At 48.3% G+C, this 12,360-nt stretch overlaps 1 protein-coding gene across 3 annotated transcripts in view; it reads right to left on the reverse strand.

Moving 5' to 3' along the window:
* Positions 1–8,388, reverse strand: part of ABHD12 (abhydrolase domain containing 12, lysophospholipase) — an 88,627-nt gene extending 80,239 nt beyond the window's left edge. For all 3 annotated transcript variants that reach the window (XM_032248187.1, XM_032248183.1, XM_032248184.1), the window contains exon 1: positions 8,015–8,388. In XM_032248187.1, the coding sequence (XP_032104078.1) occupies positions 8,015–8,205 (191 nt within the window). In that variant the 5' untranslated portion in view covers positions 8,206–8,388. The remainder of the gene's footprint in view (positions 1–8,014) is intronic.
* Positions 8,389–12,360: the final 3,972 nt, after the last annotated feature.

Below are 12,360 nucleotides of genomic sequence, written 5' to 3' on the forward strand. Positions count from 1 at the left end.
TGGTTCCAGCATCCTGGCTCTTGGCCCCTGTTCCCTGACTGACAAACTAGATGCTGGCCCTCAGTATAGCACAAGGCAGATGGCTTACCCACTCTCAGGCTACAAGGGCCCCTGCCAAAGCACAAGCACACTGAGCCCAAAGTCCTGTGGCATCATCTCTGGGTGAAGAGCATCAACTTAATAATATGTCAGCTTTTGAGATTATATTCCAATAAACATTTTCCCTGCAGATTTCCCTCTAGAAGGAAATGTGTTCTAATGGAGGAGGAAAGGGAGAAAGGGGATGAAGAGGAGAAGTAGCAACAGCAGCAGCAGGAATCTGAAGAGATCCTGTCTCCATCACTGTCAGCATAAACCTGACCAAGGTGACCCATCTTCCATTTGTATTTCCAAGGCTACCTCCATTAAAGGGCCTCAGGTGCTTTCAGCCTGACCAAAGATACCCCTCACAGTTCAGGCCTGTCTGCCAAAGTCACCATAGAAGGTGGACACTCCCTTGGGAAGGGACGCTGTGGCTCAAAGGAACTAGGAACCAAGCAGATATCCAGGATGCAGAGTCCTAATAAAGCAGGAGGTGCTAGCAAAGCAGCAAATTCCGGTGTGGCTGGTCCCTGGCTGGAGTCCAGCCATGAAAAGGTACAGAGTTGGCCGGGCGCGGTGGCTCACACCTGTAATCCCAGCACTTTGGGAGGCCGAGGCGGGCGGATCACGAGGTCAAGAGATCAAGACCATCCTGGTCAACATGGCGAAACCCCGTCTCTACTAAAACTACAAAAAATTAGCTGGGCATGGTGGCGCGTGCCTGTAATCCCAGCTACTCAGGAGGCTGAGGCAGGGGAATTGCCTGAACCCAGGAGGCGGAGGTTGCGGTGAGCCGAGATCGCGCCATTGCACTCCAGTCTGGGTAACAGGAGCGAAACTCCGTCTCAAAAAAAAAAATAAATAAAATAAAATAAAAAAATAAAAAATAAATAAAAAAATAAGAAAAGGTACAGAGTTAGGAAGAGGAGACCCAGCTGGGGGTGCCCAGCTGTAGCCCCATAAACAAAGCCAGCCACGTGCCTTGTCACAGTCCTGGCACAGACTGTACTGGGGTGGAGCAGAAGGAGAAAGGAGATGGAGGAAGTGGACTTTAATCACAAAAGCTAGCTCAGAACTCACTCCCATCTTCCTAATCTGTAAAGAAAAGATGAAGAGATACCCGGCAAGGACGCTTAGAGGGTGAGGTTTATTTTGAACTTTGGGAAGGCGGACACTGAAGAAGACAGATGTTAACCACAGCCACCCACCCTCCTGGGTTATGGGGAAGCCATCAGCAGCCTTGGTGTCTTCTTTGGGTCAAGGAAGAACCAGATGTGATAACTGTGTTCTTTCGCATTTACGTGTGAGGGAGAACTGACTATGAAACCTCCCATGCAGCCCACTGATCTCTGTTAATCCAGCAGATCTGGCCTGTGGGTTGGGCACAGAAGGATAAAGACCAGATGACACACAGACCGTGTACATCTCATGACTGCCTTCTCAGGGTCCAAATTAGACAAGCGATGCCTTCAATGCAGATTCCCAAGAATCCCAGGGCTAATGAAAGGCCCACAAAAATCCCTCATTTGCCCAGCATCTCCTCACACCAGACACTGTGCAAAGCAAAACTAGTATCTAGTTCCTTGTCTCAAGGGGTACAGAGTTGACCTATGAATTAAATAAATATTTACCTTTAAAAGTTACCTTTCAGCTGGGCGCGGTGGCTCAAGCCTGTAATCCCAGCACTTTGGGAGGCCGAGGCGGGTGGATCACGAGGTCAAGAGATCGAGACCATCCTGGTCAACATGGTGAAACCCCGTCTCTACTAAACATACAAAAAAATTAGCTGGGCATGGTGGTGCGTGCCTGTAATCGCAGCTACTCAGGAGGCTGAGGCAGAAGAATTGCCTGAACCCAGGAGGCGGAGGTTGCGGTGAGCCGAGATCACGCCATTGCACTCCAGCCTGGGTAACAAGAGCGAAACTCCGTCTCAAAAAAAAAAAAAAAAAAAAAAAAAGTTACCTTTCAGCCCAGAATTTAAAAACAAAAAAACTGGGCCGGGCGCAGTGGCTCGCGCCTGTAATCCCAGCACTTTGGGAGGCTGAGGCAGGTGGATCACTTGAGCTCAGGTGTTCAAGACCTGGGCAACATGGCAGAGCCCTGTCTCTACAAAAATTAGCCAGGCGTGGTCGCAGGTGCCTGTAGTCCCAGCTACTCGTAACGCTGAGGTGGGAAGACCATTTAACCCTGGGAGGCGGAGGCTGCAGTGAGCCATGACTGCACCATAGCACTCTGGTCTGGATGTAGGACCAAACCCTATCTCAAACAACAGCAAAACAAAACAAACAAAAAAAACACCAGCTAGTTTTTTCCAGAAAGACTGGACGATCTGGCCACTCTGGGACCACATTCCTGCCAGGCAGCAACAGGACAGCATGTGGTAGCTACTGTCCCCTTTAGACAAAACCTCTTCTCTCCACTTCTCTGCAGCCCTCAGCATCCCCCTAATTTCCCAGAACTAAAATGAGATAAATGTTTTCTTTTGGGGAGGAGAAAATTTGTGTGTGTATGTGTGTGTGTGTACATATATATATATATAAAATATATATTATAGATATATATAAAATATATAATACATATTATATATATAATATGTATTATATAATATATATATATAAATAAAATACATATTTCCCCACTTCAGTGTGTGTATAGATATTAGATATATTACTGACTAACCTAAATGAAGAGGAAAAAGGAGGAAAAACCCTAATTGCACAAAATAGGAACAAAACTAGGGAAATGGCCCCAGCTACAGAGGACAAAAGGTGAACTAAATTGATAATTTTCTTTTTTTTTTTTGAGACGGAGTTTCACTCATGTTACCCAGGCTGGAGTGCAATGGCGCGATCTCGGCTCACCGCAACCTCCGCCTCCTGGGTTCAGGCAATTCTCCTGCCTCAGCCTCCTGAGTAGCTGGGATTACAGGCACGCACCACCATGCCCAGCTAATTTTTTGTAGTTTTAGTAGAGACGGGGTTTCACCATGTTGACCAGGATGGTCTCGATCTCTTGACCTCGTGATCCACCCGCCTCGGCCTCCCAAAGTGCTGGGATTACAGGCTTGAGCCACCGCACCCGGCTAAATTGATAATTTTCTATGAATATATAAACCACCAAAACTGAACCCAGAAGGACATAGAAAATCTAAACAGGCCTATGACTTAGAAGATACTGTAATAGTTATTCAAGTGCTACATTCTGAAACAGCACTGACTAGGGTGGTGGCTCATGCCTATAATCCCAATACTTTGGGAGACAGAGGCAGAAGGACTGCTTGAGAGCAGAAGTTTAAGACCAGCCTGGGCAACGTGGCAAGACCCTGTCTCTACCAAAAATTTAAATAAATAAATAGGCACCAGGCTGAGACAGTTTTCCAAGAGAATTCCACCAAATTTTAAACAAATAATTTTAAAATTATTCAAGCTGGCTAAAAGGTTTTTTTTTTTTTTTTTTTTTTTGAGATGGAGTCTTGCTTTGTCGCCCAGGCTGGAGTGCAGTGGCATGATCTCAGCTCACTGAAACCTCCGCCTCCTGAATCCTGGTTCAAGCAATTCTCCTGCCTCAGCCTCTCCAGCAGTAGCTGGGATTACAGGCATACGCCACCATGCCCAGCTAAGTTTTGTATTTTTAGTAGACATGGAGTTTCACCATCTTGGCCAGGCTGGTCTTGAATTCCTGACCTCGTGATCCGCCCGCCTTGGCATCCCAAAGTGCTGGGATTACAGGTGTGAGCCACCGCGCCTGGCCTAAGCTGGCTAAAAGTTTAAAATAAAATGTTATAGGCCGGGCACGGTGGCTCAAGCCTGTAATCCCAGCACTTTGGGAGGCCGAGGCGGGTGGATCACGAGGTCAAGAGATCGAGACCATCCTGGTCAACATGGTGAAACCCCGTCTCTACTAAAAGTACAAAAAATTAGCACGCATGGTGGCGCGTGCCTGTAATCCCAGCTACTCAGGAGGCTGAGGCAGGAGAATTGCCTGAACCCAGGAGGCGGAGGTTGCGGTGAGCTGAGATCGCGCCATTGCACTCTAGCCTGGGTAACATGAGTGAAACTCCGTCTCAAAAAAAAAAAAATGTTATATAAGAAACTTTGTATAAAGCTATAGAAAACACTGAAAGAACTTGATAAAGGTAGCATAAGACAGAAAATTATAGCCTATTCTCACAAATAATGATGTAAAATTTCTAAATACAATATTAATAAATAGGCCAGGTGCTGTGGCTCATACCTATAATCCCAGCACTTTGGGAGGCTGAGGTAGGCGATCACCTGAGGTTGGGAGTTTCAGACCAGCCTGACCAACATGATAAAACACTGTCTCTACTAAAAATACAAAATTAGCCAGGCATTGTGGCACATGCCTGTATCCCACCTACCTGACAGGCTGGGGCAAGAGAATCACTTGAACCTAGGAGGCGGAGGTTCTGGTGAGCCAAGATCATGCCACTACACTCCAGCCTGGGCAACAAGAGCTAAACTTCATCTCAAAATAAAATAAAATAAAAATACTCCAGGCTGGGCAAGGTGGCTCACGGCTATAATCCCAGCACTTTGGGAGGCCAAGGTGGATGGATCATGAGGTCAGGAGTTCAAGACCAGCCTAGCCAAGATAGTGAAACCCGGTCTCTACTAAAAATGCAAAAGTTGGCCAGGCATGGTGGTGGGTTCCTGTAATCCAAGCTACTCAGGAGGCTGAGGCAGAGAACTACTTGAACCCAGGAGGCGGAGGTTGCAGTAAGCCAAGATCACACCACTGCACTCCAGCCTGGGTGACAGAGCAAGACTCCGACTTAAAAAAAAAAAATCCAGCTGGACATGGTGGCTCACACCTGTAATCCAAGCACTTTGGTGGCAAAGGCAGGCAGATCACCTGAGGTCGGGAGTTCAAGACCAGCCTGACCAACATGGTGAAACCCCGTCTTAAAAAAAAAATCCAGGCCGGGCGCGGTGGCTCAAGCCTGTAATCCCAGCACTTTTGGAGGCCGAGGCGGGTGGATCACAAGCTCAAGAGATCGAGACCATCCTGGTCAACATGGTGAAACCCCGTCTCTACTAAAACTACAAAAAATTAGCTGGGCATGGTGGTGCGTGCCTATAATCCCAGCTACTCAGGAGGCTGAGGCAGGAGAATTGCCTGAACCCAGGAGGCGGAGGTTGCGGTGAGCCGAGATCGCACCATTGCACTCCAGCCTGGGGAACAAGAGCGAAACTCCGTCTCAAAAAAAAAAAAAAAAAAAAAAATCCAATCCCTCATCATACAAAATTAAGAGAAGAAGAAAAGGGATGGATGATTCAAAATTGGCTAAACACTGAAATCCTGGTAATGGATACATGAAGCCTTATTAGATTCTCTTCTCTATTTTCATGTGTGTCCACGATAGCTTTAAAAATGTGGAAGCTGGGTGCGGTGGCTCATGCCTGTAATCCCAGCACTTTGAGAGGCCGAGGTGGGTGATCACCTGAGGTTGGGAGTTTGACACCAGCCTGATCAACATGGAGAAATCCCGTCTCTACTAAAAATACAAAGTTAGCCGGGTGTGGTGGCACATGCCTGTAATCCCAGCTAGTCGGGAGGCTGAAGGCAGGAGAATGACTTGAACGCGACTTGAGTGGAGATCCTGCCATTGCACTACGCGAAACTTTGTCTCCAAAAAAACACAAGAGCAACCAGAGCGAAACTCTGTCTCCAAAAAACACAAAAACGTGCAGAAGGATCCAAAGGAGGATCATAAAAGATACAAATGAGCCGGCTCTGTGACCCAATGAATAGAGCCCTAGACTTTTAGCTGAGCCTGGTGAGGTCATAAAAGACACAAATGATTGCAAAGGTACACAATAGGCTTATAAAAACACAGAAAAATGCCACCCAACAATGCGAATCAAAGCTACGAGTTGGATTTCATTTCATCAGTCAAAGGTCAAAACGTGGTAACATTCAGCATTGGTGAGTGCAGATGGGCAACTTACACTGATGGTAGGAGTGCAAATCAGTTCGACTTCTTTGGAGGGTAATCTGGCTTCCTTCCTTTTTTTTCCTTTCAAAGTTATAAGCGCATACCCCTGGGCCCAGCAATTCCACTTCTAGGAATTTATTTTATGGATATCTGTTCATTCAACAAGTATTTTCTGCCACCTATTACGTGCCAGGTACTGGAGACAAAAGTGGAGAAAACTATGCTTCTATTCTCATGGTGCTTCCATTCTGGTTGTGGGGGAGGAACAGGAGCAAAAATCACAATCTTGAGTAAGTGATAATAAGGTTGACAGGGGTTGGCTGGCTGGTCTGGGAAGGCCTCAGTGATGTGATGGTGGCCGCAGAGCCTGAGTGAGGGACAGGAGGAAGCACAAGGATGTCTGAGAGAAGCAACTGGAAAGGAAGACAACCAGCAGCTGGCAAATTTGGTCTTCCTTCCCTTGGTTTTGCATTTTTCCCCCAACAGCTTTTTGTTTATCCAAAGGATACGTACACCACTGGAATGTCTCTCTTTGTCCTGACATGAAAATAAAAGTTAATCGGGTTATTTTAATACAGTACATTCTTCAAGTAAGGTACCAGATCGGCACAGCTTCCCCAAACGTTGTGTAAAACAATTTGATTTTTTTCAAAGGAATAATTTTCCAATTTAAGTGTTATGCCATGTCTGCTAATAAAAGTGTATTAAAGCTAAATCATGAGTTTTTAATGCAGATAAATATTTCCATAGCAAAGAAAACAAATTAGTTTCACAAAAGATATTGATCAGCTGCTACATAATTTTACACACAAAGACACAAAACCATCAGTCTCTGCCTTTTTGTCGAACCATAAACTTAGAGGCGTCTATCGTTTAATTTCATAACCTTTTAAGCAATGAAAGTTGAAATTCTGATTTTCCTTAGGGGCGATTTGCATAAACATTTTACACTGAAGTGGCCAGCGTCAACTAAGGGCATTCCAGATGGTCAAAAAAGAAATGACTCGGTTACAACGCCCGACATCATCGTATAGTAACTTCTTCAAACCACCACAAAATACCAAAGCTTCAAAATCAGCCTGCTACGTTCTACAAAGAGCCAGATAATTAGGAAACCAGCAGATGGGAGGAGAAATCTGTCTCTACGAAACATTTTCCGATCTCAGTTTTCAAAGTGGCTTTATACAAACACATTCATCTCCTACCCAAAAGAACACCAATAACCAAACGACTCAGACTGCAAGGTGATCCCCAAGGAAGCGAACTTCTGCAGATTTCAAACGCCAGGAACCACCAGCAGAGCGAACGACAGGTTCCCCTCCGACGGCTGCAATGCTCCATGTCCTTCCTTCCCCTAGCAGCCCTTTCCCAGAAGTCCCCCAGTTCTCAGGGGCGCACGCCCCCGACCCCAGTTAAAGGGGAGAGCCGCCGAGCGAGCGCCCAGCGCCGCCAGTAAGGCTCCGAGCACGCAGACCAGCCGGAGGGGCGAGCGTCTGGTCGCTCGGTTTGGGGCCGGATGCAGAGGACGAGGCTGTCCGAGAGACCCCAGCGCTCTCAGGTCTGGCGCCCGCCCCTCCGCCTCCCGCCACTGCGGTGCCCGGTATCCAGGGACCTCCCAAGGACTCCCCACCCCCTACCCTGTTCTCCCACCCCGGGTCAAGACTTGGGGCGGCGCCAAACCCCCAGCGGAAGGATTCCCTTGGGTACCCCAGAAAAGGGTCGCGGTGCAAGGCTGGGCTGGGAGTGCCGGGCGCGAGGGCGGCAGGAGGAAATGGGGGGTCGGGGCAGGGCGTTCCCGCTGCAGGGCCTGGGGAAGGGAGCGGGGGTGGGGCCGCCGCGGACCAGATGCGGGGCAGAACGGGGACCGCGGACGGGCTGGCGGCCACCCTGGGAAGGGCTGGGAGATGCGAGGAGGCCCCCCGCGGGACACGCCTGCGCCGGTGAGGGGCCCGCCCGCCCCGAGCGAAGCCTCACCTGCCCAGCGCCCGCTTCATTCCAGCGTCGGCTGCGCAGCGCGGCTCGGCCGGCCCCGTGCCGGTCAGGCGCAGGTTCTGCTTCAGACGGCAGTCGGCGTCCAGCGCCGCGGCGGCCGAGCCGGAGGAGGACGAGCCCGCGGCGGCGCAGCGCTCATGCTCCAAGGCGACGGGCTCGGTCCGCTTCCTCATCCCGCGACCGACACGGTCGGCCGCCGACGGCGCCCGCTGTCCTCGCCCGCCGCCTACGCCGCCGCCGTCGCCGCCGCTCACAGCCGCCGGCACCCGGAGCCCGGACACGGGAGCCCGCCGCTTCTCACATCCTAGCCCAGGCCGCGGCGCAGGGCGGCTACGCTGGCCAATCAGCGCCGGGCTCCCGCCGGCCCCGCCCCCCGGCCACCTCCGCCCTGGTTCCGAGGGGCGCGCGCCCAGCTTCCCCGGCGCCAACCGCAGCCATCTTGGGGGAGGGCGGGCAAAGCCGCAGCGGCGCGTCACCGCCAGGGCAGCGCTCTGGGCTCCCTAGCGGGACTGCGGCTGCCCTCGCCCGGGCGCTGGGCGCTTCTGCGAACGGAAACCCAGAGGTAGCAAGTCGCAGTTGTGTTCTTGTGATTCGTAACTCTTTTCCCACAAGGACTTTACATTTAAAAGTATGCTTTCCAGTCATCAATTTTTAATTTGAAGCAAATGTATATAGATACTCAGTTTTCACTTTTGGGCCGAACATGGGGAAATGAACTGCTTGAGAAATTTACTTTTTAAAAACCTGTATTACATAATAGTTTTTTGTTTTTTGTTTTTTTAGAGACGAGGTTTCACCCATGGTGGACAGGATGGTCTCGATCTCTTGACCGCATGATCCTCTGGCCTCAGCCTCCCAAAGTGCTGGGAATTACAGGCGTGAGCCACCGCACGTAGCCGGCCCAGATTTTTGATTTTTATAAAGAAATTAAGACTAACTGATGGGAGGAAAATCCATTTCAAAGATAAAATCGCCCTTGTGAAACCCAGATTAAGTACTTAATTCAACCCATCCTAAAAAGACAAAAGGAAAGAATAAAGGGCAGTTTCACAAATTTAGTTTTATAACTTTGGCCTTCTTTAATATGGCATTACTTTTGCAGAAGATCTACAACCAAGAGAAATATTTGCTTACTTATTCCGAAGTAACTTTGGAAATTTTAATATTTGTCACTTTGAAAACTATTGGCAACTGATAATTTAAGATCAATTGGAAATGCATTTAGAAATTCAACAGCTTTAAAAAAAATTCAACAGCTTTTTATATTAGCTTTGTAATAATGCTTTGAAATTACAAAAGAATTTATTGACCATATTACTAAATATCACAGCTTGCATTCATAATTGTGGCAGTATCTCCAGATACACTTTTTTAAAACATTGGAGGCCGGGCGCGGTGGCTCACGCCTGTAATCCCAGCACTTTGGGAGGCCAAGGTAGGTGGATCACGAGGTCAAGAGATCGAGACCATCCTGGTCAACATGGTGAAACCCCGTCTCTACTTAAAATACAAAAAATCAGCTGGGCATGGTGGCGCGTGCCTGTAATCCCAGCTACTCAGGAGGCTGAGTCAGGAGAATTGCCTGAACCCAGGAGGCGGAGGTTGTGGTGAGCCGAGATCGCGCCATTGCACTCCAGCCTGGGTAACAAGAGCGAAACTCGGTCTCAAAAAAAAAAAAAAAAAAATTGGGGGGAGGTTGTCGGTGGCTCATGCCTGTAATCTCAGCACTTTGGGAGGCCAAGATGGGCGGATCACTTGAGGTCAGGAATTCGAGACCAGCCTGGCCAACATGGTGAAACCCCGTCTCTACTAAAAACACAAAGATGAGCCAGGTATGGTGACACACACTTGTAGTCCCAGCTACTTGGGAGGCTGAGGCAGGAGAATTGCTTGAACTGGGGAGGCAGAAGTTGTAGTGAGCTGAGATCGCACCAGTGCAGAGAGCCTGGATGACAGAGCAAGACTGTTATTTTTTTGTTTTTGTTTTTGTTTTAAAAAAAGGCCAGGCACGGTGGCTCACACCTGTAGTCCCAGCACTTCTGGAGCTTGAGGCGTGCTGAACAAGAGGTCAGGAGTGCGGGGCGCAGTGGCTCATACCAGAAATCCCAGCACTTGTTTGAACCAGGGAGTCAGAGGTCGTAGTGAGCGGAGATCACGCCACTGCACTCCAGCCTGGTGACAGAGAGACTCGTCTCAAAAACAAACAGAAATTAGTCAGGCATGGTGGTGCACAGGCCTGTAATCCTGACTACTCGGGAGTCTGAGGCAGGAGAATTGCTTGAAACCAGGGATGCTGGGATTTGGAAGTTGCAGTGAGCTGAGATCATGCCACTGCCCTCCACCCTGGGTGACAGAGCAAGACTCCGTGTGGATTCAGAGGCTGCAGTGAGCCGAGTCATACCACTGGACTCCAGCCTGGGCAACAGAGCAACAAACCATCTCAAAAATAAATAAACATACTATGGGATGTAAACGGTAAATTCTTTATAGTGATGTAGTAACACATCCTGGAGAGACTGGAATTCTAGGAAATAACTAAAATGTTAAAAAAAAAAAAAGTTTTACTGTCACTCACTTCGATTAAAGAAAAAAAAAAGGATGAGCTGGAGAGAAGAGAGAAATCTGTACCGAATATTGATACAGGGGAGTTGCAATGAAGAATTTCTTTTTTTTTTTTTTTTTTTTTGAGACAGAGTCTTGCTCTGTCACCCAGGCTGGAGTGCAATGGCACAATCTCAGCTCACTGCAACTTCCGCCTCCCAGGTTCAAGTGATTCTCCTGCCTCAGCCTCCTTAGTAACTGGGATTACAGGCGTGCACCACCATGTGTGGCTAATTTTTTTGTATTTTCAGTAGAGACAGGGTTTGTCAGTGTTGGCCAGGCTGGTTGGTCTTGAACTCCTGACCTCAGGCGATCCACCCACCTCAGCTGCCCAAAGTGCTGGGATTACAGGCATGAGCCACCGCGCCTGTCTGAGAAAGAGTTTAATTCACACAGAGCCAGCTGTAGGGGAGACTGGAGTTTTATTATTGCTAGAATCAGTCTCCTTGAAACTCCAGGATAGGGATTTTAAAGGAAAATTTAGTGTTGCGGGGGTCACAAACTGCAGGGTGCTGATTGGTTGGATCAGAGGTAAAATCATAGAGAGTCAAAGCTGTCTTCCTGGGTTGAGTCAGTTCTTGGGCGGGGGCCGAAAGACCAGATGAGCCAGTTCATCAGTCCGGGTGGTGCTAGCTGATCCCATCAAGTGCAGGGTCTGCAAAATATCTCAAGCACTGGTCTAAAGTTTATAATAGTGATGTTATCCCTAGGAGCACTTGCGGAGTTTTAGAATCTTGTAGCCTCCAACTGTGTGACTCCTAAATTTGTAGTCTTGTGGCTAATTTGTTAGTCCTGCAAAGGCAATCGAGTCCCTAGGCAAGAAGGGGTTTTGTTTTGATAAAGGGCTGTCATGTCTTTGTTTCAAAGACAAACTATAAACGAAGTTTCTCCCCAAGTTAATTCCTCCTAAGCCCAGGAATGAACAAGGATGGCTTGGCGGTTAGAAGCAAGATGCAGCCAGTTAGGTCAGATCTCTTTAACTGCAATAATTTTATCAGTTATAATTTTTGCAAAGGCCGTTTCAAAAAGGCAGTCTGCTGGGCGTGCTGGCTCGCCTGTAATTCAAGCACTTTGGGAGGTCCAAGCGGATGGATCCCTTGAGCTCAGAAGTTGGAGACCAGCCTGGCCAACTTCTTTGAAATTCTTGAAAGTCTGGTGAATCCCCGACTTTACTAAAAATACAAAATAGCCAACTGAGGTGGCCAGCGCCTGTAGTCCCAACTAGTGAGGAGGTTGAGGTGGGAAAATCACTTCAGCCGGGGAAGTGAAGGCTATAGTGAGCTGAGGTGGCGCCACTGCACTCTACCTGGGCAACCCTAGAGTTAGACCCTGTTTCCAGGAGAAAAAAGAAAAAAAGGCAATGTCATTATTCAACATAAGCCTGAGTAGGCTACCATGCTCATTCCTCAGGTGACATATCTACTATATATTTGCAAAAGATCAACATAGTTTCTAGGGTTAGCTAGAATTAATCCAAATTGCTTGTCAGAAATTAACATTGCTTTTTGAAAAATTGCCTAATAAAACAGTTCTTTAGCAGTGATTCCTATCTTTGATTTATATGGTTAAGAAATGTTGCGCCGGGCGCGGTGGCTCAAGCCTGTAATCCCAGCACTTTGGGAGGCCGAGGCGGGTGGATCACGAGGTCAAGAGATCGAGACCATCCTGGTCAACATGGTGAAACCCCGTCTCTACTAAAAATACAAAAAATTAGCTGGGCATGGTGG

Source organism: Sapajus apella, unplaced genomic scaffold, assembly GCF_009761245.1.
Source record: "Sapajus apella isolate SASKATOON/1434 unplaced genomic scaffold, GSC_monkey_1.0 scaffold65, whole genome shotgun sequence".
Lineage (NCBI taxonomy): Eukaryota > Metazoa > Chordata > Mammalia > Primates > Cebidae > Sapajus > Sapajus apella.